This window comes from Colletotrichum paranaense (genome assembly GCF_030867605.1).
Source record: "Colletotrichum paranaense strain IMI 384185 chromosome Unknown Scaffold_1.1, whole genome shotgun sequence".
In the NCBI taxonomy this organism is placed as follows: Eukaryota; Fungi; Ascomycota; class Sordariomycetes; order Glomerellales; family Glomerellaceae; genus Colletotrichum; species Colletotrichum paranaense.
Genome location: NW_026848959.1, coordinates 3,226,425 through 3,251,068, shown reverse-complemented (window position 1 = coordinate 3,251,068; position 24,644 = coordinate 3,226,425). Strand labels below are relative to the sequence as shown.

Below are 24,644 nucleotides of genomic sequence, written 5' to 3'. Positions count from 1 at the left end.
CTGTTTACTCACCATGAGGTGTCTGCATGCATTCCAGCGAGTAGACTTGTCAGGGAAGACTGTCGTCTAAACGAACCAGTTGACAGAAAGGCTTCATCTCGCGAAGGTCGTGTAACACGTCAATATCAGTGCTACATGTGAACACATTCTCGTCTGAAACGTCGACAGGTGGGAATATATGGCCTCGCCAACACCATTCTCTGAAGCCTTTTGCAAGACTCGGCAAGATACTAAGAAGATGACATTGTGCCACAAAGGTAAGTGTCCCGTCCGCCATACTGACCAAAACTATGTAATCATTCGACCATGGCGCAGCAAACGATCGTGATATAACAGCGCCGTGTACTGGCCAATCAGGACTATCGCTCCTCTTACCATAGCCCATCTTCTTGTTGTGAGCCAGTTTGCGGTAGAATAATAGCGTTCCTCTGCTGGTGAAAAGGGGCAAAGTTGCAAACTACTCAATATTCTCTTGATCCCATTCTTTACACACGTTCCATAACATGAATGCATGAGAGACGTCCCCAGGATCTTGTTCAGCTCCTACAAATAGCGCTCATTCTTTGGTCCTGTTGTCGCACGTACCGTTGGGCCGGCCTTGTACATCATCATGTTCTGATATCATGCTTTTGTGCCACAAATGTTCACAAAAGTTAGACAACACTGAGTATCTCAGCTAACTGATGTAGGGAGATGCAAGACCCGGATGGCCAAATCGATCAGCTAAGTGATCTGGGAGCAACCTTATTTGCTATTTCAAGCAAGAGCCCAAGAAATTTCCTTCTGTTCACTGATTGAATTCCGCTCCGTACAACTCCCTGCCGCAAACAGCTCTCTCTGGGCCCTTGACAGCAACAAAACTTGTCCGTCGGCTCCCTCTTGTCAATTTCAACATCCCAGCACTCAACAACCCAGCCTCACTTTGAGCAACCTAGCTAGAAAATGAAGCTTCGTTCGAAAATCACATACTCGTTTGAATATGTCAACAATCACCTTCGCTGGGCAATCTTGCCTACAGAGATTCGACTGATGATCCTCGAGCAAGTTGAAATCGGATATAAAGGACACGATTTGTCGGACTGGGCAAGCGTCTCAAGGGAATGGCAAGCCTTCTTCGAAACGCGGATTTTCCAACACCTGAAGCTTCGGTATCCTGGTTCCGACATCGATAATCTAAGCTCTTTTGTTCACGGTTATCGAAGAGATCTAGTCAAGGAGATATTACTCCACGTCAGCCTTGACGAATACGATAACGTGAACAAGTTCGACGAACCAGAGACCCGAGACACGATCAGAACGAACAACAAGCTCTTCAGTCAAGCGCTAAAAAAGTTATTCATCTCTCTTTCAACATGGTCTACGCCGAAACGTGGCGTCAAATTAAGGTTGAGCGCCAGCTCTCCGAGTGATTCGGGCCACCCCTGGGACCATCGCGCCGAGGCGAGTCAACATGATCGCAGACGTATATACTCCTCAAAGTCGAAACAGCGTCTCCTCGGCAACTTATTGAACACCAGTTCCGGCACTCTCAAGCTTGCTCAGGTCCCCATCGTCAGAAAGCTTTTCGTAAACCAATATTGCTACAGAAGTATGTCGGAGGCATTACTTGCGAAAGTTCTTGGTAGTCTTTGCCGTCTCAGGACTGTCAGCTACGAGCCATGGCACGCAATAGCTCAATACGAACAATTCCCCCGCGATGAGGCAATGATCATGCTACTCGACCGTGCGGCCAAAATTTCCACGATAAGTTCAGTACATGTTTGGGAAGCGCAGTCTAAACTTAATGGAAGCCCGCGTTTTCTTCGGATGCGCAATGACGACCTTGTATCTTCAGCGGTCAACGCAAGCTATCGGCTCCGGTTTCTTACTCTATGTCACGCTGTTGATGCTACAGACTTCTTCCGGCATTCGTCAAGGGATATACCGGAGAATACCACTGAGCTATCAGATAGTCTTCGAGCCTGGCCAGCCCTTACAAATTTAGCCCTAACGACATGTATTGGAGACCTAGTAACCAGCCCGTCAGCTCTAGATCGTCTGCTTCTTCAGGCAAGCAGGGCTGCTCTGCGCATGCCCTTACTCAAGAAAATGGAAATTTGGGCCCCAGGCGCCCGTGAGGGATTTATTCTGAGATACCACGTTTGGAGAGGCTCGCCATTTCTTACCGTTATAGCGACATGGCAGCTCAAGTTGAGTAAGGAGGCTTTGAGATCATGGGAACAAGTGGCAGCTAGCTGTACAGAACGCGGACTGACCTGCAATGTGAGGCTGGTGAAAACGGAAAATACAATGTCCGACTCACCATATGCGCTTTGTCACATGTTGGCATTATTTCCGCAACTGAGAGAATGGAAACTACTTTCAAGGTCATGTGTTTAGAGATAGGTATACCAGCGAATCACTGGTTTAACAACATGGATTCATTCCTGGCACGTATACTTATCGAGTTCTCGTAGTCTGCAAGACCACGTTCAATGTAGTTTACCGTAATTGCTTGACAAATGAATAATTCTGGGAAGTAATGGGATATTACATCAACGGGACTTTTTAGAATGAGTAAACGGGCTCACTTGAAAGCTCCAAGCGGGCATTGGAGCTTATCCCGGTATTTGCAAGCCGGTCTTGGCATTCAAGAAAAACTGGGAGCGAGTATTTCTGTGAAACTGTGACCAATGACCATAGTGGCCTTTCCTGGTTTCTAGCCTCTGATTTGCCAAATTCTGCAACTAGGGCTCATATCCGGCGATTTGTTTCGGACGCGTTCTCGCACGTAGAACAAGAGCCGCCGTTCACTCTACGAGATAGGAATCGGAGATGGCTCACATGAAAGGTTTTATTATTTCCACTGAGTCGATAAACCGTGACAATAACACTCCAATAAAAGTTGAAACCTATGTTGTGATTCGATTACAACTGGCCCTGCTCTGGAAGTATGACAAAGGTCTCATCATGCAAATCGTCCTCTAGTACGCGTGTAGGCGTTACACCCTCCGCTGATACGACATGCTCAACATGCATCTCACTCTTCCGGCCGATGAACCTCACTAGGTTCGTGGACGGTCGGATCAGCATCGCTTCGTTCGTGAACGGGCCGATGGACGTCGCTTTGGGACTGGTTGGGCCGACTGAGTAGTATTTCATCCGGACATCTTTATGAATGCCGAGCGTCGCCTTTTTCGTATACGTTTCGACCGACCAGTCTTTCACTAGCATCCCCTTGTGAACTTTTGCAATTCGTATAGCCCAGATGAAGTCAGACTGCTTCTCTGCCGCCATCGTCGTATCTTTGCTGCGAGTAACGTTGGGTTCGGCCTGGACGGAAGCAATCAATGGCAAGTCCCTGCGGTGCCACAAAAGTTACTCAATCTTATTCAAATGATATCACTTAGGTGGAATGACATAAACTTTAACTTCAAATCCATACTTGGTTTCGTGAGATGAGGAAGCTGATGTTGAGCCAGCCCGCGCAATCTTCAATCCAGTGATAACATATACAGACCAGCGTCCGAACGGCGAATTATCTTCCACGTACTTCGTAATTGTGGCCCTTTTTAAGCATTTTTCAATGTATGCCGTAGTGACCTGAATGATATACGTGTCCAGCCTTTTGTACTGCTCGTAGTTGGAGACGGAATCCCTGAAGATGGTCTCGACATCCGCTTTGGCCGTGATAGGTACCCCTGTAGTAGCCAAGACAGAGGCGCTTCCGCCGAGCTCAACGCCGTACGCGACAGCCCGATCTTCTTTCCAGGAAAAATTGAGGGAATTGGTGTAATAAATGGGCATGCTTGGGGGAAATGGTTCGATATCGTCGCGGTTGATGGGGAAGTCGAGACGGTTCAGGTCTTGAACGAAGTGACCCAGGCATAGCGGAGCCGTTTCCTTCTCCGTACCCATCGCCTCTGATTTCTGAGGCGGGTAGTCTGTCTGACGAAGCTTAAACCAAGCTTTTTCCATGATTCCGGTATGATTCAATGGCAGGAACTGGGTTACTTTCAGTTTCAATGTCTGAAGGTACTCAAAAGGGCAAGCAGGCTGCAGCAACGTGAACTTATAGAAAACAGAAGACACAAGCATGAGTGCGGGTGGCCAAAGGCGGCCATCTTCCAATACTCACCTCCCTCGCTTCCCTAGGTACATTGCCAGCAACTGACAATGTCTGAGACACAGGCACAGCCCGCTTCAAGTTCTGTGCTGAGTGAAATGATTGGGGAGAGCTACGAGCGAGCTGAAATGGACTTTGAGACAAGTAGGCAAATTGATCCAGGCTTAGGCTTGCTGCTTTAGGTTGAAGTGGTGGGCGAGGCGGACCGGCTCGCAAACTGCAACCCGAGCAGCTGCATCTGGTAACCGCGCAGAGCACCATAGTAGTGCGTTGAGAATATACGGCAATTCCTTGAACATGTCTGCAAGACCCTGGCCTCCCCAGACCTCTTAAATCTGCAAAAATGTCGCGATACTCTAAATCTTACTTTTTTAAATAGTTTATCATATACGTAGGAACTTTAGCGAGGGCAAAGGGCTGTTCCAAGTCCCAGGTTAGGGAAATTCTTTCACCTGAGGTGGTCTGGTCTTTTACAACAAAACCCTCAAACCATAAGGGAGATTCGGAATCCCTTTCCTTGAACGAGTAAAAATAGAAACACCAAAGAGTATCAAATGCATCTCACGCTCTCTTTTAGTAAAATATCACAGGTCGCCAAAGATTCTAACCCTTAGTCACGCAAGTTGAGCCTAGTGCGAGCTATAGTAGGTTAAGCAAGTGATGTCCCGAGCTGTTCCAGTGTTATTCATCAGTGGACCGTGTTCAAAAAGCCAATTTAATCATACCCTGTCAGCGAGAGGATCTTCGACAGCAGACTCTTCGGCAGCCTGCTACTCGCAAGGCGCAAAGTCGCCGTCATCGTTTTTGACCTCTTCTTCGACTTCCGCATTCTCGAGGGCATCGGTTGTTCGCTTGATGGGGATCAGTAGAAGCGCAGAAGTCCACCGTTTACGCTCACGACTCTATACCACAGACGTATTTGCAGCTTAATACGGCACTATTTAAAGAGCGTAACGATTAGTGATATGAGTACCTTGAAGTTTGCTACTCAGCAAGCATGAGATAACACCTAGTTCGGCCTTGGCTCCATTGAGGCTGCCACAGTACCGCACTGGAATAAGATATCGCGTCTATCATCGGTCTGATGTCTCAAGATAGTGCCTACGAACCCTCCTTCTAAACATGCAGTCATGAAACTACTCACCTCCCTCATGCCCTACACTATCCATGGCATCCTCAGTGCCGGAAAGATATCCGCATCAACACATTGTTGTGGCGGAAGCAGAAGCCTGCCAGACTGCAATGGTAGAAAGTGGTCAATAGGCTGCAGTGAAGGTAGTGGCCATCTCGACCTATTGCCGACTCACTCGCTCTAGCATTTCCGCGATCCCTCCAAAGCGATAATGACAAAGAAGAATTGACATGAACGGGCCTCATCGTTCGTCGTTGGCCGTGGCGGACGTGTTCACAGTTGAATACCGTACTACCACGGAAGCGTGAACGCTATGGGAGCCGTTGTTAATTTACACTTGGTAAAAGATGGCACTTACCGAAGGCTTATCTCTCAAGCCAAATCCCCAAAAGCCTCACATTAGCATGCTCTGTGATTCGCTCTATACGTCCGCATAATCGATCGAACCAAGAGGGCAAGTCCTTGTGACAAAGAACAAGTCTTTAAGAGCCCTATGTAATCATATTCAAGATACCCTAGCGGGTAGGGCTGTGGCCAATAAGGTAGTCTTTGTTTCTTGGACCTAGCTTCCTTGACTAAGTCGTCTGAGTTAACTTTGATCATGAGACTACAATTTCTATTGATGCCATACCAGAGACAATCCGCCCAGAGCCTCCACCTGACCACAAGATATAGCTGTGAGTCGTCTCAGGCATGCATATATCAGAGTCACACGTCACAGGAAGGCTTCGACTCCCTACAATCACTTTTAATCGTGACCTCATCGAAAAGAAAATCAATCCATAATGATGAAGTTGAAGTTGGATTTGAAGTTGATATTATGCAACGGACTGCTTGAGTCCTTGTACTAGAAAAGTGCCTATAACTCAATCGAGCCATGCCAATTTCCATGGCTTTGCTCACCCAAAAAGCGCCAATAATAAGTGCATGCCATGTTGAAAGTGGATCAGCCTCCAGCAACGCCGACATCCATGCAAAAAAAAGCGCGACTTTCCATCAAAGCCGCATTCAGGCTTGCTGTAATTCATTTACTCGAAATCCGTCATTTCACTCCATCTCAACATCGACTCTAACCCTCGTCTCTCACCCCTGGCATCTTTGCTCATTGTCGTAGTGAAAGTCTTTGACCAGCCAAACGACCCGCAAAGTTGAGCTGCTGAAAGAACCCTGGCTTAGTCTTTCTTCATGCCGTTCATCAGGCCGTTGGTCAGGGGCGGTGCCTTGGCGGCAGCAATAGCTTGCTTGTTCGCAAGCTGCTTCTCCTTGGGAATGGTCAGAGCATTGATGCCAAGGAAATTGCAAATACTCGTAATGACCAGGTAGGCCCAGCGGAAGTAGACGACGGCCGAGAAGACGAAGTAGCCGTACAGATAGTACAGCTCAGTCTGAGCACTGATGCCCGGGAGGCCCAGACGTGGAAGGTTGGCAAGCGCGGCACCACCAACAAGGGGCACAAGCATGACAGTCCAGTAAGGGAAAGGCTGTTTCGTGAGGTGAGCGAGAATCATCTTCGTAGTCAAGCGGCCGAATACGAAGGCCATGGTGACGCAGAAGAGAACAAGGTGGTTATCGCTACGGATGGCCGAGTACGGCGAGTAGACCCAGGCGCCAATAGCAAGGGTGTACACTGTCATGGGCGTCCACTCGAGGAAGACAGGGGCTACGGGCTCACCGCGCGAGCGACGGGCCTGAATAACGTGGAGAACGCAGAAGGGGATGTGGGTTGCGAAGAGCGAGAAGACGATCATGGCAATCCAGATGTCCCGAATCGAGTAGTCTCCCAGCAGGTAGTGGAAGCCATAGAGATGCTGTTCGGCCTTGTCGCCAAGGATATTGATGATGGGCTCGGTCCAGATGCCAGGGCCGTAGATTCCAGAGACAACCATGACGCTGCAGGCGATCAGGATACCTTCGGTTGGACCGTTGATCCTGCCCAGGTAGAGAGTGTGGGTGTGGTATGTCTCCCAAGTCGAGAAGAACATGGGCAGGCACGGGACAAGGGCCGTAAAAACTCCAGACTTGGAAGTGCCGAGGCCCATGGCAGCAGTCTCGAGAAGACTGGCCAGAGTGCAGTTTAGGGAGTCAATCCCGTGGTCGAAGAGCTCGCCGAGTCCGCTCGAGGTTCCGGTGCGTCGCGCCTGCTTGCCATCGAGGTTGTCCATCGTCTGGTACATGAAGAGACCGAAAGCGAAGCTGTAGTATAGCCATGAAGGGCCCTGTCGACACGTACATTAGCCGAATTGTCCAGACCTGCGCACGCCTGGCTTTGGCGGGGAACACGAGCTTGGCTTACCGGTCCAACCAAGTCAGGCATAAAAATGACCAAGAGGCCAATGTTTCCGAGGATCATGAAGAAGCCCAGCAGAGTGACCATGTTTGGTGCCAGCCATAGCGGCAGAAGCTCAACGGCAGCATTCCACTATGAGGCTTGGTTAGCAATATGTTGGAGAAATGCTGAAGTCGAGGCCGCTCGGACGGCGCGGGGCAGCGGCGGGTAGGAGGGGAAAAGATGGTCGGAGAGGCTACGCACGTAGGGTCGGAGGATGTAGTTGGAGATGGGCGACTTGTCGACGGCCGAGTATTTGTAGGACTTGAGGTGGATGAGGGCATCGTCCGAGATGCATTCGGCGGCAGCCGTTCCTGTAGGATGAATTGTTAGCTGTCGTCCACGTTTGAGGTTCCACCATAGCTCCCAGACAAGCTCTCTCGCCCTCAATTGTATGCGCGCACTTTGAAGGTGACGCCGAGGCCATCCAGGTACCCTGGCGCATGGCGAGGTCTGTCTCTGGGGGAAGAGGGTTCGTGCTTACTGTCTGAAGTTGCGGCGCCCATGGCTGTGAAGAATTGCGTCAGAGACACAAAATCGATGTAGAATCTCAGAATGCGGCGGGGGGAAGGAGATGGAGGGGGAAGGTTGAGGAAGAGTGCCAGAGGCAGGAGAGTGGGATGTAACAACGGCCGTGGGGAAAGGAGGGGATGGAGGAGGTATTAAGCAGAGGGCCAAAGGTAAAAGGACGGGAGGCACAAGAGGATTGCTCGGCTTCCACCGCAAGTTGATGTGCAGTGCAGACTTGGGATCGAAGGTGCGCAAGTAGGTAAGGTAAGTAAGGAAGTACCTTATTGAGTTCGCATCATAAGGCAGGCCGTGCCGTTGGCTCCCGTCTAGGTGTCTGTCTGTCTGTCTCTCTCTTTTTTCTAATTCTTTTTTTTTTTTTATTAGGGGTGAAAAAATGGCCGGGGTCAGGCAGATGAAGTGGATTTGCGGTTGCGACCAGCAGCAAATGGCACGCACCGCAGGCACAAGCTTCTCTTTCGGGAACAAATCAGATGCACCTCAACTTTGTCCAGAGGCCTGGGGCGGCCGGGGCGAGGGGCGGAAGGAGGGAGGCTCAGTTTGCCGTAGGTACGCGGCCGTCGACGTGCGTCAATCCAGCGGCTCCAGCCCACCGCCGCAGCAGGAAGAAGCACGTCGGCGGATACGTACCCCAAATCCCAGTCCCAAGTACTCCGTACCAACCAAGGTTGAATGAAGTCCACCGGGAAAGGAAGCTCGTGATTTCCCTCCTCAGTCTTCTCCTTCCATTCTCGTACCTCAAGACGCATTCAACTTCACCTCTGCCATCATCGTTCATCACCGCTTTCAATGCCAACTACATCACTTTGACACTTACATCATCAAATCCACAACCACATTATTAACAGAAACCATAGCACAGCCAATTGCGAGACATCCACGTCCTCTCGCAATATTTCCCCTGCAGGAAATCACATGGGCCCATCTGATCCTCGACACGCACAAATCGGAGGTCTGACGGACTGCGAACGACCGAACCACTGCGGCCGATTTACGCTCATACGGCCCCGCACATCTCGGCGTTCAACAAAAATCTCAAAAGGGACCCTATTAAAACACACCAGCTCCCAAACGCCCCAAGCTCCTCACCCGTTTCTTCGCTCCTCAAGGCCCCGAGACAGAAACATCCAATCAACGCCGGCTCACGCAGGGATTCTCCTCGCGTTTACCGCCTTTTTACCGCGCCTTCCTTGCACACCATTGGATCGATATCATTGATTTCACCATCCGGGGGCTCCTCCGACGGCCCTAAATCCGCCTCCAAACCTCGAACCGATGCAGCTTGACTGTTCCACCGCTGGACTTTGGAACCCAAGGACTCGATGCTACCCTCTCTACCTACCTTAGTCTCTACATCATACGCGCATTGACCGGCAATTAGCATGTGAGAGCCAACCTTTATTCCGTCTGGACTCTGGATTCTGGAGCTGCCCCAGTAAGTGTTACGGTGCACATCGGCGAGGTAGCACCGGGCCCTGCTCACTAACACACCGAGCCCGCCTGCCTGCCTCCACATAAGTCTTCCCCGCCAGGACATGAGCTTGCACCGGCCGATGTTCACTGAGTTTGGTGCCAGATCGTCTGGTTGTCGGCCCCCAAAGAATCTCACTGGGCAGTTGGTTTGCTACGTAGTTGTGCAAAAGCCTGGTCGACACTCCTGCACGATGACATGCGAGCAACCCTGCCTCATCTTCCCCTCGACCAGCCTTAGGCACACCGTAGCTCAGCCCCAGATCGAAGCCGTCGAGATCGGGGCCGGCCTGGCTCGCGCTGACCATACCGAATGCTGGTCCCCGTGACCCCCGCTCCGATATGTATGGCGGCATCAGACATGCATGTGGCACAGGCCGGCTGGAGTCCTGGACGGCGCCTTACTGGTCACCTATTTGACTTGTCTGGCTTGTCGATAATCCCACCTGCCCGCTCATAGGTCTTCGGAACGTGTGTGTTGAAGTTTGTCTGGCTCTCATTGGTGCCCGCGATGCAGTTACGCCAGCATATTCCGACGTTGCCTACATGACGGCTCTCGCACATCGCAGTTCTCCATCCCGAGCCTCTTGCTAGCGATGGTAGTCTATGCAGACTAATCTGATGTTACTTGCAATCTAGGACAATCTACATCACGGGAACGATCCTTAGACGGGATGAACGGGACGGGTGGTCTCGTGCTCAGCCATCAGATAAGACCGGATGTATTCATCGGCGGTTCACCGGTACACCGGAGACGCCAGGCAACACTAGCTAGTGAGGATGATGGGATGACAGTCAAGATATCAAGACGAACGAGGGGACCTGCTTTCTTGTTCATGAAGCTCAACTGCTTCTTCGCTTCTTATTCCATTCTTTTTTCTTTCAATCTTTCTTCTGCTACTGCTCTGCTCCCCGCGAAAGATGACGCACAACGTTCAAGATAGATTTGCCCAACCTCTAGATCATCCCCGCTCCATTGCTTGTGTGTGTTCTGTCCGAAAGTATTAAAAAGACATTATTGTTTGGTTGATCCAAGGGCCCATGATTCAAAACACCTCGCCCATAAACGCCGAGCATGTGATAAAAACTTTGTGCAAGAGGGTATTCAAAAGAGCGGACGTGACAGAACACACGGCAATAAACAACGTTTCTTCCTCCACCATTCTTCCTCTTCCATCTCTTTTCTCTTCATTGTTTTCTTTCATCCCCCAAAGCAGTTCGGTAGCGTGCTGACTTAGAGCAGGAGAGCAGCGCCGCCGATCAAGCTACCGACGAGGACAGCCAGGCCAGCGCTGCGACCCATTTCCAGAGCCGCGGCGCCGCTGCCGGACGACGAGCCGGAGGAAGAGGAGCCGGAATCGCCGAGGCCGGTGTAGATGGCGCCGCTCGTCTCGGAGGCTGTCGCAGAGGCGGTGGCCGTGCCGGCGGTGGAGGTCGAGTTCTGGCGGGTGGGGTTCTGGGCGCCGCAGGGGTTGTTCTGGCGGCAGTTTGACGCGCACTGGTTGGCGCCGAGGCCGCAGGCCTTGACGCACTGGTTGCCGAACTCCTGGCAGACGTGGTAGGGCAGGGTGAGGGAGTACTCGGTCATGTTGGGCTGGTTCTTGTCGCCGCAGATGCAGCCGTAGGTGAGGGTTTCCTGTGTGGGGGGGAAAGAGGTCAGCTTGGCTCCTCCATGTTTTACTGTTGATGGCGTTGGTTACTTACAGGGTCGCAGTCGTTCACCAGGGTCGTCCGGGGCTCGACCTGCTGGCAGATGATGGGGCATGTGTTCTTCTCGTCGGCGCACCAAGCCTCTGCAGGTTTCCTGTTAGCGTACTGGCCAAATCACCAACCACCGGGTAAGTATTCCCGGAGGGAAAAGAGGAGGAACAAATTCGTACTTCTTGTGGCCAGAGGAACGGATGAGGGCTCGACGTAGTAATCAGCCTGGGCCGTGGCGACAAAGGCCGCGGCAACGGCGAAGATGGTGCTCTTGAACGAAGGCATTGTGATTTGTGGAGATGTGTATATGCTGAACCGGTGTCGAAAAGGATTCCTTTTGGGTATATGTACGGGCAAGTTGTTGTTGTTGTCGTTGAAGGGGAGAAAGATTCTCAAGAAAAGTTGACAAGATTCAAATATTAATATCGACTGTAGTGCGTTTCCTGGTCAGCAACCCGCCTTGTGTATGTTTATAGACATCATCTTTTCGTCCCTATGCGGTCCTTTTGCTGCATTCCTAAAGTCTCCCCAAGCCAGGCCAAGGTCTGGAGGGGGTGATATGTCCAACGCCTATTCGGGCCAACAACACATGGCTTTTTGGCCCAATTTAGGGTGATTGGGGCGGGCAGGCGGGCCAAGGAGGCCAGAGCTATGAACGAGGCGTTGAGGAATGGGCGGTTTTGACTTACGCACTAATAATAAAATGGAGCCCTTTCGTTGCTGACGAAAGTGGACTGGTCTGGCCGAGAAGGTACTAGGAGCGATAGTGAGGCTGGAAAATCGGTTTGTTTTGTGCCGTGTGTATAATGTTGGCAACTGGCTATGCTGGAGCGACTGAGATGTGAGGAGTCTGGGGGGAGAGGATGAAGAGGTTCGGGTGAAATATATGTGCAGACACGTTCTTCAACTGTGTAACGACAGACCGAGACAAGACGATACAGACACACGCGGAGGGATTCAGGAGGGAGGTGAAAGGTGGAAAAGGGAGAGGAGAGAGGAGATGGGAAGCGGAATGGGTCTCGTCAGAGAAGTTGACGGTTCATATTCAAAAAAGCCCCGGGGCACAGAGCCGTGGGGAGGAAGGTGAGAAGGAGCAGACAAGCCGGACGCACGACTTTTGCCAAGCGGGCACTAAGGTTGACTAGCACATATTCGAGGTGGTAGTCTGCTCGTTCGGACCAGGGCCTTGTCGGGAAGCTTCTATTCGCAAATCCACATTGAAGTATCCGTGGTATTCCGTACGGCACAAAATAAAGGAGGCCCGGGGTCCCAGGTACAACACCAAGGGACCTCTCTTGCGACAATCCACAGGCAGGCATTTGCATGGGAGTCTATAGAGAGGAGCCGATTGATTGTCGAAGAGGACCGAGGAGAAAAACAGGCAGAATTGGGTTTAGCACGTTCTCCACGCCAGCCACCCGGCGTATTTCCTGCTGGTGGTTGTGCGGTCGTGATGGTGTGGTGCTCCGTACTCCGTACGTATGTACAGATACCGTTTCTCGAGAAAAGGTCCCAGGGTCGAGAAAAGGAGCTAAGAATTGGCCAGGGTTCGTTTGGGGTCTGTTCATCGGCATCCCATCACCCCCCCCCCCCGCCCCTGATGCCCAATCACAGGATGAACCCGTCCCCTGCTCTTAGGGATCGGATGGAGAATCATTGACTTTTTTATTTTTTCTCACTTCTCAATGTCTTTTCCCACCATGCACCTGTAATGCATCTGTACACTATGGTACGAGGCGTTCGACGTCGAGGGCAGCGCGCCTCTCCACAGGCCACCATCTCCAGAACGAAGAGTCACCACTTTTGTCTGACCGAAAATCACAGGTTGCTGATGGGCGGATATTGATAACGTGAGGGGAACCCAGCCCGCAACCTGCCTGGCATGTCTGTCTCTTGCCGCCCTTGCCATTGACCCGCTTGAATGGTAGGGAGGCATGGTTGTTTGTGGTTGTGTCTCTGGAGCCCTAGGGTGCCTCTTCCTCAAAATTAGGCAAGTCAGAGAAGCCCTCTATCTGCACTCCGTAGACTCTTGATATTGGGCAAAGCAGGATTGGCAGGCCATGGCAAGGTCGGGTTGGTGTGTGAATGCTTCTTCGAGGGTGGCTCTCGTAGCGGCTCTCTCTCCCGTGGTCTGTCTTGGTCTTGTGTTTCTATTCGGTGGATATTGAGGCTTAGCAGAGGAAGGGTTCAGTGGGAGCATGCCGCTCTCTGCAGGGATCCATGGATTCATTCCATGGCCTGGGGCAATTGGCTTTTTGCGTCGCCGGCGCTGCAACACTGCAGTCTGCACTTTGTCTGCAGCACCGATGGCACTAAAACGATTGTTAGCGTCTCCTTACTTGTGCCGCTAACGAGATCGGGTGTCCATTGTTGCCCGGAGATGAATCTCCTCTCCACAAACTCACAAACTGCAACTTTGCACCGCGCGAGCCCACTGAAAACCCATACAGACTTCAAACTCCAGAGCCCTTCTCTCGTCGTTGCCGCAAGAAACGAGCGATCTGATTATTCCATCCGATACTCTGTATTCTCTGTGCCTCTGTACCCACAGCATATCCTCAAATGCCGGTCTTAAGAGTCAGCAGACATGGCAGAGAATAGTCAAGGTGTCAAGAGGCAGGCCTTTGCAGCATTGCCGAGGTTGCGGTGACGGCTTCTATCGACTTTTGGCTCGTTAATTTGCAGCCCCGGACCCGTTTGAGATTGGAAGGCCCGGCCTGTCCGCCCTTCGCCATTCGCCATATCTTTGCTGATCCCACGGCAATCCTCCTCTAAGGCTTGCCTGGCTCAATTCCAGCCCCGACCTCTACTGGTCTTGTGGAAGCTGCCCCGTGCTTAGGTAGGCATTTCATCCAGTCAGCGGCGTCAGCTAGACATTCCTGTGCTCGTTCGTATCCCCACGATATGCCAGACATACTGACGACGACGACGAATCCGTGTCTATTCTGCCTGCCGGCTATTCCTTCGAAGCTGTGGCGCCTATTCGTAGATACGGACACACGGAGTAATCGAGAATCGAGACTCGAGACCGTATCCCTCCGTATTCGAGAACAAACCAGTCGAATTCCCACTTAAGTGCGACTTTGCAGGTCGGATGACCAGACCCATTGTTGATTACGAGGTTGCAGAACACTGGAACTGTCTCGACGCTCTCCATAAAATGCGGCGTGAAAGTTATGGAGCCAAGACCACCTTGTTGTGCAGTAAACTTCGCCGCCAAACAGAGCCAGCCCCTCTTAATCCTCCCCTTGGCTCCCTGTTAGCACAACTTTACGAGGCCACCATCTGCAACATGCACTTTCTGCGTAGCGAGACAAGACTCAGGAGTGAAAAAGTTATACCTATCGGCCTGACGGGAAGCGTCTGGGTGAGTCTGTGGGTTTCTCCCAACCGCCAGCATTTTCCTCTTTTGTGAGGGACTTGACACCACTTGCTGGGTTCCATAATGTGTAGGGAGTACCCGTAAGAAGCACAGCTATCGCTGTTCCCGGCGTCCCACTGGCTGATCGCCACTCGTATTCTGCAGTCTTGTCCTGTGCAGGACAGCCGATGCAGCTAGTATGTATGGTCGTGCCGTCTAGAGCAGCTCGGTGGACGTCGACTGTTTGGAAGTTCATCTTTTTCCACCACAATGAAATCGGAAGGGCTGGCAATGACTCGCTGACTCCAGAGGTTCAACTTGGATATTGAGGTGGTTGGCTCCGCCCGGATCTTGTCTGTTGCCTCCGAGACCCCTTCCTCCGGGGCGACGATCCCAAGCGCCCCAACGTCTCCGCATCGATGCCTCTCTCTGTTATTTGTAGACAGGTCGTAGCAGAGCGCTGACACCACACCGTTGATGGCAAAAATGCCCTTCGAATTTCGAAGTGCCATTGGGCTGCCCGTGGTAGATGTCAAGAATGGCAAACTGACCGCCACAACTGAACCAGTCAACTTGGCAGGGCGTTGGCGGCTATGAGCCTTTGCGGATGTTACTTGTATGTCGGGTTGGGTTTTCGAAACCAGAGGTCTTAGGTCTTACCGTGATGTCGTTACAATGCACTCTGCAAGTACCGAGAGGCTTACCAGCCGCCAACAGGGACATACTGGGGTAGACGACGTAGAATCGAAATGGAAGCCGAATACTTAACCCCCTGCTCGACAAGATGCGCTAGTCGAGAGGGTGTCGTGGGTGTCAACCCTCCAACTCCACCGCGGCTTGGTTTCTGCTGCTTCGTATCCGCACCGATGTGTTTGGATTCGGGAGTGTGCTGCGTGTAACAGTAGTGTACGTGTTGATAGCGCGGGAGGGGCCTACTACTGTCGCACCAGACGCGATCATGGCCAATGTCTTCTGTGCCCGATGCTGTGTACACGGAGATCTCATCCTAAGCGCCTCAGCCGGTTTTCTTCTTGGTGTGATAGCTTAGGTATAAGACATCAACATCACCTTGTCAAGATCCTGAGGCGAATGTTGTCAAAGTCCGAGAGTCGGTCGTAGATGTGTGGGGGGCAGGCATCAAGAACTTGTAGGATGCATGAGCTCTCAAGAAGTTGCAAAACAGCTGTGCAAGGTGCAGCAGTTTCCCGCGTAGAAGATGACAGTTTTGCAATCGCCTCGTACCTTATCCAAGGTTGGCGAAGAAAAATTGCGAATACCTGTACGAATGATGTGGTCAACTCTCGTCTAATGGCAGTGGCACTTTATTTTCATTCGAGTTTCGCTGTATCCGGACCTTCCTCTATTCCCGATTTCGCAGGCAAGTTTTTTTTTTGTTTTTTTAGGAAGGAAGCTACCGTTGTTCATTAGCCAAACAGAAGTCACCGTCTCAGAAGGGTCCTTCCTTTCTGGCACGAACCAGCAGATGTGAGGGGAAGAACGAGCCGCAGGAAGGTACGAATACTAGGGTTGGTGGTAGGAGCTTTTCTTATCGTCATGCTTTATCCGCATGGATCTCACCCGGGAAGCTGCAGGAAATTATTTTGTAAACATTTACTCCGTCTCGTCTAAAGAGTACTCTCAACTGTCCTGGACTCGAATCGATTTCTTCCAGCGACGAAGCTGCGCTAATTGTCGCATTAGTCGTTCCTCATTGTGCTCTCTTTGCCAAACTCACCCCTCAGATGTCATTCGCAGACCCGTTACATCTCACGGGCCGACTAATCCCCGCCCCAAGGTAGCATCACCGGTAACAAACCATACAGTCAACATTACATCCTCTGCCCGCTTAGTAGCCAAAGTGGCCGCCATTCCACTCTTGGTCGATTTGCACAGCCACGCGGCACCACCCAAAGAGAACGGCGTCCAGCAAGCGCCCCGGGACAGGTCTTTCGTCAAGCTACCTAAGACTCTTGATATCGTCATACGGCCAATACGTCACAATCGCCTTGCACTTTCGCTGCCCTCGAGCACATCGCATCTTCAACATAACACAACATCACGGCTGTCCATGAGGTACCATCCTCACACATGGATTCATGGACTCGGCGATAGAATCCCAGTTCCGACCGAACGGCGGTCTTAACGGCGGCACAAACGGCCATATTAGACCTTCACACAAGGTCGCTACGGACGGAGCCATTCGAGGGTTACTTTCGCGTCAAAACAATAATGACACACGGGGTGGACTGTTTGGTGATGAGGAGGATGAAGAGGAAGAGACAGAGTCGCCAACCGAGTCGTCCGTGACAAGTCCGTCGTCAGTGACGTCGCCTCCGTATTGGCTCGGCCACCACCAGCGCTCGATTTCCAATATGTCGGTCGAATCAGTACTACCCGCCGGCGCGATTACAATGCACGATAACGAAGCGAGCGACGTCAACGGTCGAAATCGAGCCTGCTGGGCAAAGAGTGTCGAGATTACCGACTACGTCGTGGTGAACGGCAGCGCAACCAACATCGGGGCATTTGTTGTTTGGAACATAAGAGTCGAGACATTGCAAGTCAGTGATATCCCTGGCTCGAAGAATAAAGGCCTAAAGAGCACAATTGAGGTTACGAGCGCAGTTGCTGACAAGACGCGTGCAGGGGAGCTATATGAACATCCGAAAGCGATACTCCGAGTTCGACGACCTTCGCGAAAAGCTGGTCAAGACGTTCCCCGATTTCGAAGCAGCAGTACCACCTCTACCACCCAAGAGTGTGATATCCAAATTCCGGCCCCGTTTCCTCGATAAGAGGAGGGCAGGGCTACAATATTTTCTCAAGTGCGTCTGCAAATGCATGTGCAGTAGATGCCTTTCGGATGGTTGCTAACGATTCACAGTTGTATAATGTTGAATCCCGAGTTTTCTGGGTCGCCAGTACTCAAGGAGTTTCTCTTCTCGTAATGATAGTGTCCGAATACCGAAATCAACTTACTTCACCTTCTTGTACATCTTTCTTGGGGATATATTGGCAGAGCTGGACACGGCTAGGTATTTTGGGCGTCTTCCTCGCGCGGACGTCGAACGGGCAAAAGAATGATGGCCATCTGCACGTACATAGCGGTTTCAAACCGGTTGGACCATGCAAAAACATCAATAATGATAATGTTTTGCGCTATGAACCATCTTTCTTGGACGGGCGTTGTCGAAATATCTACCCATACCGAGAGATTAGTGACAGCTGGTGACACTAAATTCATCAGAACGGTGGCCGCCAAGCCCGTTGCCGGAAAAGTCTCGGCGGCCGCGGCCGCGTGGGGTACAGTGGAGATGCCAGAAAAAGGCACGACGTAAAGATGCGCCGCCGGACATGGTCCGTGGCGATGTGCTGTTCCCGCCGGCGTGAGTCGGGCCACGCTGGTTGGGCTTTTGAGGGGGCTCCCCCACAGATTGACGCGTAATGTTCAGCAGGATGTACAGGGCTGGGGAGCGTCACTGCTGACTGGCAGTTGAAAACGTGAGAATGGTCAAGGGTCTTTTGGGGTCCAAAGATCTTTCCTTGCAAATTGAACAAGATCGAGACACAAGAAAGCCTAACTCAGCCCCGTTTCTCTTCGTAAAGACGGCGGTAGGAAAAAACTAAGCCTAGCGTCCGGTCGTCTATAGACACAGGGAACTTTGGATAGATTTGCTATTTGCGGATGGTCGTTACGATATCCGCTAGTTCCAGGTCCCTCAAAGTGGCAGTTGGTGTTACGCTGCTGGAGGTCACCACCTATTCGGGAGGTTCTGCGGACTGCGAAGGGCACCGGTGATAGGCGCATAGACAGACGGCCGCGTGCCGACGGCCCCCATCCGCGATTCCGAGCAGAACAGTCCATCGTGCGTCACAGCCCGCGGTGTGGTACACACGCCAGCGATAGTCGGCTGAGCAGACTTGATCACTGAGTTTTCTGCTTTTATGCTGTCCAGAAACAGTTGGCAACTTGGCACTGCCGTCGCCCCTAAGCCTTACTCTTCCACCCCACCGGCAAGGGTGTCCCCCGTGGTACCTCATGATGCAAGGCGGGCAAGTGTTTGTTTTTTTTGCGTAGTGTTTTTTTCCTCCTTCTAGTACACTAGACTCTGTTCATTGTCTTGTCATTCAGGCGTCGCCGAGATTTAATCCCATGCCACCGGCGAGGATCTGAGAGCGCCCCACGAATGCAATATATTCTCGATCGGTCACTCCTCCTGGGCGCATTCTTTACACTGCTTTTTGCTTTCCCTCCTTCTCCTTCTCTTCCAATTTGAGACCGCACAAATTTCCCGTTCTGCTTTACCTTACTCAAGTACCTTGACGTCCATGTTCTTACAGCCGTACGGATAGTAATCATTATATGCTTACTTCAACCCCATCTCCGCTCCATCTTATGGCTCCTGCGCTTTATTACACGCTCAAGCTGCTGACTCCGTTCCACCCTCAACCTTGCGAGTGACTACCTCAAACAGCTATCAAGGAAAGTGACGTCGCTGTTGCTGTCTCCGAAGAAACACCAACCTTGGAACCAACACAAGCTCCAAACCCAGCCAGCAGCAAGAAAGTCATAGTTCGAAACGAAACAGACCACCGAACGCAACTCACCTAATCCACACACACACATACATAAAGCGACACATAGAAATAGGCCTGATGCCTGCGCCAACCGGCTCTCGGATCAGATCTCTATCCCTACTCTTTCGTCACGACCGGGCGGACCCCGCCATTCCACCAACCGCCATGACGAAACCCGCCCACGAGCTCGACTCTATACCAGTTCCAGCCCAGCAACTTGCTTCTGGTGGCGGTGCCGTGTCTCCGAGCGACGCCTCTGCCTCGTCTGCGCCTACGTCTGCGTCTGCACCACCACCACCCCAAAAGACCCCTCTTCTTCACCAAAAGGATGCTCCTTTTAACGGTGCCGCCGCCGCCGTTATTACCCCGCCGGCCAGTCCCCCCGTGCCAAGACCTGTCGACGAACAAGACGAATCCCACTCCATATTTTCCCCTGCTGCTACTGCGACTACCACTACAGATACAACCGCCACCACGGCAGCCACCACTCACACGGCTGATTCTGCAACGGCCCCCCCTAGTGACGACACATGCTCATTGGCGCAGTCGCAGACGAGCACAAACTACAGTTCTCGCCAGGAGTACATGGACAGTTTGGTCCCGCCGTCCCAAGATCAATTTGAAAAGATTGCAGAGGTACAGCGCACGCGCGAGGAGGAGCTAAAGAGGAATAAGTCGAAGCGCCAGACACAACACCTCCACGACCACTTTCACAACGTCCGGCGCTCACAGGACGGACAAGGTGACGCTGCCGGGGACATTTCCGACGAAGCGCAAATAATGTCGCAAGATCCACCGCCAGCTTCAGCCAAAGAGGGTGATCAGGGCGACAGCGAGGCGATCAACAGAGCCGCGGCGCTGATCCAGCGCAACTACCGGGGTTATCGTGTGCGAAGGGAGATGCAGGGCATGGGGCTGAACGCATCGACGAGATGGGTCTCGGCCATTGACGAGCTGCAGTTCCGCGAGCTGAACCGGCCGCGCGCAAAGAGCTCCGTCGGCGCTGCTGCTTTGTCTCCCACCGGCGACAGACACAGCGTGCTTTCGAGAGACGAGGAGGGCGGCATGAGTCGTCCGTCAACAGCTCGTGAGAATTGGAGGAAGGCGGCGACGATTGCGCGGCGCGCGGGGCACGATGATGTCGAGTCCGACTCAGACTCCTCTGCGTCCTCGTCTGAATCAGATACGCCTGAGAAGAGGGCCGAGAAAAAGAAGAAGCGCGAGGAGGCCGTAGCGAGGCGGAAGAAGGATTCCAAGATGATGGGGTTGCAGTATTTCTTAGAGATGGTTGACCTCAAGCATCGCTACGGCAGCAACTTGCGCGTGTACCACGAGGAATGGAAAAAGTCCGACACGACGGAGAACTTTTTCTACTGGCTCGATTACGGCGGTGGCAAGAATGTCGAAATGGAGGCGTGTCCCCGCGATCGTCTCGAGAGGGAACAGGTGCGCTATCTGTCCCGCGAGGAGAGGCAATTCTACCTGGTGCAAGTCGACGACGAGGGACGACTATGCTGGGCCAAGAATGGCGCGCGCATCGACACGACCGAGGCATTCAAGGACAGCATCCACGGCATCGTGCCCGCAGACGACCCGACGCCGGCGTGGTCGCAGAACAACACCCCGCAGACATCGCCCGGAGCCGAAGCCGCCGACGATAGCCGCTCCGAATCCTCGGTAGAGTCAGCACTGGAAGCAGATCGCGCGGCAAAGTACGCCACGCCCGAGGTCGACGGCGCAACGGGCATGAAGAAGGTATCGCACATCTCAGCAGCGACAATCTTCAACAAGATGCTGCGCAAGTCGGTCAAGAAGAACACGTGGATCTTTGTCGCGGACACGAGCTTCCGCCTGTACGTGGGCATCAAGTCGTCGGGCGCGTTCCAGCACTCGAGCTTCCTGCAGGGCAGCCGCATCTCCTCGGCGGGCCTCATCAAGATCAAGGATGGGCGGCTGTCGAGCCTGTCGCCGCTCAGCGGGCACTATCGCCCTCCGGCGTCCAACTTCCGCGCCTTCGTCAAGAACCTCAAGGAGGCGAGTGTCGACACGTCGCACGTATCGATATCGAAGTCCTACGCCGTGCTCGTTGGGCTTGAGGTCTACGTCAAGTCGCGGCAAAAGGGCAAGAAGGCGATCGAGAAGATGACGCACAAGAAGGAGAAGATTATGGAGCCGGAAGAGTTCCGGAAGCGCGAGGAAGAGGCCAAGGATAAGAGCGAGAGCGCGGCTAAGGAGCGGAAAGTGCTTGAGAAGGAGGCCGAGGAGAGGGAGGAGAACAAGGCTGCGGTTAAGTTGCTGCGGAAGCTGAATCTGGCGCCTCAGGTGCCGGCGGGCCAGAGGAGTGGCGAGGGTGAGGAGGAGGGGAGGGAGGAGCCTGTGATGGAGACGTTGGCGGAGGAGAGGACGAGGGAGGACACGGCTGCAGCTTCTTCTGCTGCTACTCATCCCACTGCTGCATCTGCAAGGGCCTAGGTCGCCTCGACTTGTCTCTGGATTCGGCGCGGTGGGTAAGAGAGAATGGGCTTTAGATCCATGGAGATGACGGGCTGATTGGATTCTGGATTGGGTGAAGTCGTGGTTTTTTGCTTCAAGAGTTCTTTATACCCCCCTTGCACGGCCTTGCTTTGGAAACCAGTATTCTGAGCGTTTAGAACGAGAGGTAGATGACAATGTCTAATGAGTAGTCTATGATTGACGAAGCAATTCTTCCCTCAAACCATTCGCCTAAATCCTTCCATGGTCAATATCATGTTCCTCGAACCACTGAGCCGAACGTCTATATAGATCATACCTCAGGTACGTGACGAAAGCTCTCCAGCCGCAATGTGTTCCAAGCAACAATGCCATTCCGGGCTTTGAAGGTACTGGTGCCTCATCCTATTTTGCGGATCTAAGAGATCTTGCTGCCCCGGTCGTGGAGACATGCACCCCTTTGCGTTTCCCCAGAGCCTCTTAATAGTCTCAAGAGTAATTACTACCACGTCGGCTTATCAATAGTTCGCCTCGTGAACGTATTCGTTGATGGATACATTTAGTCTGAACGAGAGTACGGGACTACCGTGCTTCTCCCTTAGCTTCTTACCTCATAGGTGTATTTACTAATGGATACGCCTAGTATGAGCAAGGGTACGGAGGCTATAATAATTCTTTATTAGTTTCCTACCTTGTGAGTTTATTTGTGAATGAAAATAATATGCCTATTACGAACTAGGATGTAGAATACTATACCTCTTCTTCTTTTCTTATCTCATATAAAGCCATCTACCTTGTTAATCACTAGAGTTAGTATTGAAGAGGGCTTGAGATCTGCCTTGTTTTTTATTTTTGCTTTGCCCCCTGAGCGTCTCTGCTATCAAGTCTGTCGTTCTTTTGACACGGACACAGAGCGAACTTTAAGAACTTTGCTTCTTAAAGGGGGAGCTTTGAAGAAAGAGATGTGTTACAAAAAGGGTTGCAACCCACTTGAGGTGCGGCCCGATAGCAAAGCCCATTCCCTGAGGATCATGAAGGGATCGTTTCCTAGTCTCCACGGTCCAACAGCGGTGCTATTCAGACAAGTTTCGTCCTCCCCTTTTATCCTTCCATAGTCTTGGTAGCTTTGAGCAAAAAAAAAAAAAAAAAAAAAAATCTTTGGTGGTTGTATGCATCATGACCAGCAGGTAACAAACATGCATTTTATGTTGTTGCCTCTCACTTATCGGTTGATGTAAGGATTTGTTTATTCTTTCCAAGATAATCCTTCGAGCGCATTATGAGGCTGACTGTATGGCTCTTCAGAGCTCAAGATGGTTTCACCGGAAGAGTCTGCGACTTACATAGCTCCTGAGCTGTCAGACCGGGCGTCTGCTCTCGTTGAGAGATGACATATTCCAATAAGTGGCGTAGGCCGCCGTTGGACAATGCTACCGTATTCAGCATTCTGATGGTCTTTTGAGTTTAGCCGAAAGCTCAGAAGGTGTAGTCGCATGCAAAGATGTGTATGTCCCTTGATGTCCGATACCATTATCGAGGTAATGAGGCTGAAGACTATTGATCGGCTGATCCACCCCATTGCATTTGAGCAAAAGCCCTGCCAAGTTTCAACAGTCTTTTGAGCGTTCGTGCATATATCAACGATACGACTGAACCTAAAAAAGGGTTTACATTGAGCGCGATTGCCCCCAAGACTATTAATATCTTCCGGTTACTCTTACTCTTGGCATGCCGCACTTTCAACTTGGGTCCGACGTCCAGCCTCAGTATGACAACTTACACCATCCTGTCATTTTGAACCAGCCAGGATGGCCGACGAGCCTTCCACTTGGCCTCGAAACCCCTTGTGGAAACGAGCTATTGCCTTCGAAAGCCATTGCGTCAACAAGGTAATGGGACCAAAACAACAATCCACAAAAGCCTACCTTCTCAGAATTTCGATTGAATTACTGGAAGAGATCATCAGCCATCTCGATCTTCTGAGCCAGTTCATGCTTTCGCGGACCTGTCGCGCCGGTCGGATCCTCACACAAAAAGACTGGAAGGATGCCTCGCTAGCCCTACCCGCATCTGAACAAATATCATTCTGGGCCGCGGTGGCCTACAAGCTGCCGAATCACTGGGTCTGCGCGCGCTGTTGCGCACTCCACGAAACAGACCGTTCGGACACGCCTCGTAGCCAACAATCGCCGCCATGCCAGCAGGGAGAAACCCTCGATACCCTCGGCCGATCCTACAAGCTCCGGCACACCCACATCGAACTCGCGCTCAAGTTCAGGCGCATGGGCACTAACACTGCCTACTTCTCGGAGCTCCTGGAACCTTGCGAATACAGGACGTACCGAGTAGCTGAATCTTGGAAGTCGGGCTCGCCAAATGTAATTATTCACATACCGAGAATCGTCGAGGGCAGATTTTGTCTCCAAGTCATCAAGGAGTTTCATGGGTACGAAGCTCTCCACGAGATTCGATCCTTTAGGATCTGTCGACACCAGCTGTTCCCGTGGTGGTACTGGGGCATCAAGGACTGGGGCGTGTTTGAGAAGAATATGGAGGCGGCGTGGCATCATCCGGGAAACGTGTACGATGGCCACTGCCAATGTTGCCCGGTCGACTACTCGATTCTGCGCGACGACGACGTGCTACGCGTGACGTTGTGGTATGACTTTGGCACGGGCAAATCCCCGAGAGACTTGGAGTGGATGGTACATCTCGGCGACGAGACGGATATCTACAGCAACGGTCTTTACGTCAACGTCAAAGACCATGAGCCTGGAAGCATCCGGAAGTCGTTTAAACAGAGCTCATTCAATCATATGGTGCGAGTTTTGCTGCGTGGCATGACACTCAGTTCACGAAAGTTATGCAGGACGGCACGCGAGTTTATGATGGCACACAAGCCGGTATAAGCTCGATGAAGTTGCGTTCCTCACAGGACTAGAGCTCATTCTGTACTATTCTCGCCGAAGCC

General features: G+C 52.0%; 9 protein-coding genes across 9 annotated transcripts; 4 read left to right on the top strand and 5 right to left on the bottom strand.

The window, feature by feature from the left end:
* Positions 1 to 942: 942 nt before the first annotated feature.
* On the top strand, positions 943 to 1,672 carry CPAR01_01153 (uncharacterized protein; the record flags this gene model as incomplete). Its single annotated transcript, XM_060485442.1, has 2 exons — positions 943 to 1,588; positions 1,641 to 1,672. The coding sequence occupies 2 exons, from the start codon at positions 943 to 945 to the stop codon at positions 1,670 to 1,672; spliced, it is 678 nt and encodes a 225-aa protein (XP_060356299.1).
* A 1,235-nt stretch (positions 1,673 to 2,907) lies between these two features.
* On the bottom strand, positions 2,908 to 3,957 carry CPAR01_01152 (uncharacterized protein; the record flags this gene model as incomplete). The annotated part of the gene is made up of 2 exons (XM_060485441.1): positions 2,908 to 3,340; positions 3,425 to 3,957. The coding sequence occupies 2 exons, from the start codon at positions 3,955 to 3,957 to the stop codon at positions 2,908 to 2,910; spliced, it is 966 nt and encodes a 321-aa protein (XP_060356298.1).
* A 2,452-nt stretch (positions 3,958 to 6,409) lies between these two features.
* On the bottom strand, positions 6,410 to 8,069 carry CPAR01_01151 (CDP-alcohol phosphatidyltransferase; the record flags this gene model as incomplete). Its single annotated transcript, XM_060485440.1, has 4 exons — positions 6,410 to 7,453; positions 7,531 to 7,656; positions 7,768 to 7,877; positions 8,048 to 8,069. 4 exons carry the CDS (start codon positions 8,067 to 8,069, stop codon positions 6,410 to 6,412), a joined length of 1,302 nt encoding a protein of 433 aa, XP_060356297.1.
* A 2,726-nt stretch (positions 8,070 to 10,795) lies between these two features.
* CPAR01_01150 (uncharacterized protein) lies at positions 10,796 to 11,547 on the bottom strand (the record flags this gene model as incomplete). Its single annotated transcript, XM_060485439.1, has 3 exons — positions 10,796 to 11,197; positions 11,266 to 11,354; positions 11,442 to 11,547. The coding sequence occupies 3 exons, from the start codon at positions 11,545 to 11,547 to the stop codon at positions 10,796 to 10,798; spliced, it is 597 nt and encodes a 198-aa protein (XP_060356296.1).
* A 737-nt stretch (positions 11,548 to 12,284) lies between these two features.
* CPAR01_01149 (uncharacterized protein) lies at positions 12,285 to 12,587 on the bottom strand (the record flags this gene model as incomplete). Its single annotated transcript, XM_060485438.1, has 1 exon — positions 12,285 to 12,587. One exon carries the CDS (start codon positions 12,585 to 12,587, stop codon positions 12,285 to 12,287), a length of 303 nt encoding a protein of 100 aa, XP_060356295.1.
* Positions 12,588 to 14,603: 2,016 nt separating this feature from the next.
* Positions 14,604 to 15,583, bottom strand: CPAR01_01148 (uncharacterized protein; the record flags this gene model as incomplete). The annotated part of the gene is made up of 4 exons (XM_060485437.1): positions 14,604 to 14,795; positions 14,890 to 15,214; positions 15,328 to 15,512; positions 15,560 to 15,583. 4 exons carry the CDS (start codon positions 15,581 to 15,583, stop codon positions 14,604 to 14,606), a joined length of 726 nt encoding a protein of 241 aa, XP_060356294.1.
* Positions 15,584 to 16,719: 1,136 nt separating this feature from the next.
* Positions 16,720 to 17,571, top strand: CPAR01_01147 (PX domain-containing protein; the record flags this gene model as incomplete). Its single annotated transcript, XM_060485436.1, has 3 exons — positions 16,720 to 17,184; positions 17,270 to 17,448; positions 17,508 to 17,571. 3 exons carry the CDS (start codon positions 16,720 to 16,722, stop codon positions 17,569 to 17,571), a joined length of 708 nt encoding a protein of 235 aa, XP_060356293.1.
* A 1,795-nt stretch (positions 17,572 to 19,366) lies between these two features.
* On the top strand, positions 19,367 to 21,673 carry CPAR01_01146 (IQ calmodulin-binding domain-containing protein; the record flags this gene model as incomplete). The annotated part of the gene is made up of 1 exon (XM_060485435.1): positions 19,367 to 21,673. The coding sequence occupies one exon, from the start codon at positions 19,367 to 19,369 to the stop codon at positions 21,671 to 21,673; it is 2,307 nt and encodes a 768-aa protein (XP_060356292.1).
* Positions 21,674 to 23,481: 1,808 nt separating this feature from the next.
* On the top strand, positions 23,482 to 24,582 carry CPAR01_01145 (uncharacterized protein; the record flags this gene model as incomplete). The annotated part of the gene is made up of 1 exon (XM_060485434.1): positions 23,482 to 24,582. The coding sequence occupies one exon, from the start codon at positions 23,482 to 23,484 to the stop codon at positions 24,580 to 24,582; it is 1,101 nt and encodes a 366-aa protein (XP_060356291.1).
* Between the last annotated feature and the right edge of the window lie 62 nt (positions 24,583 to 24,644).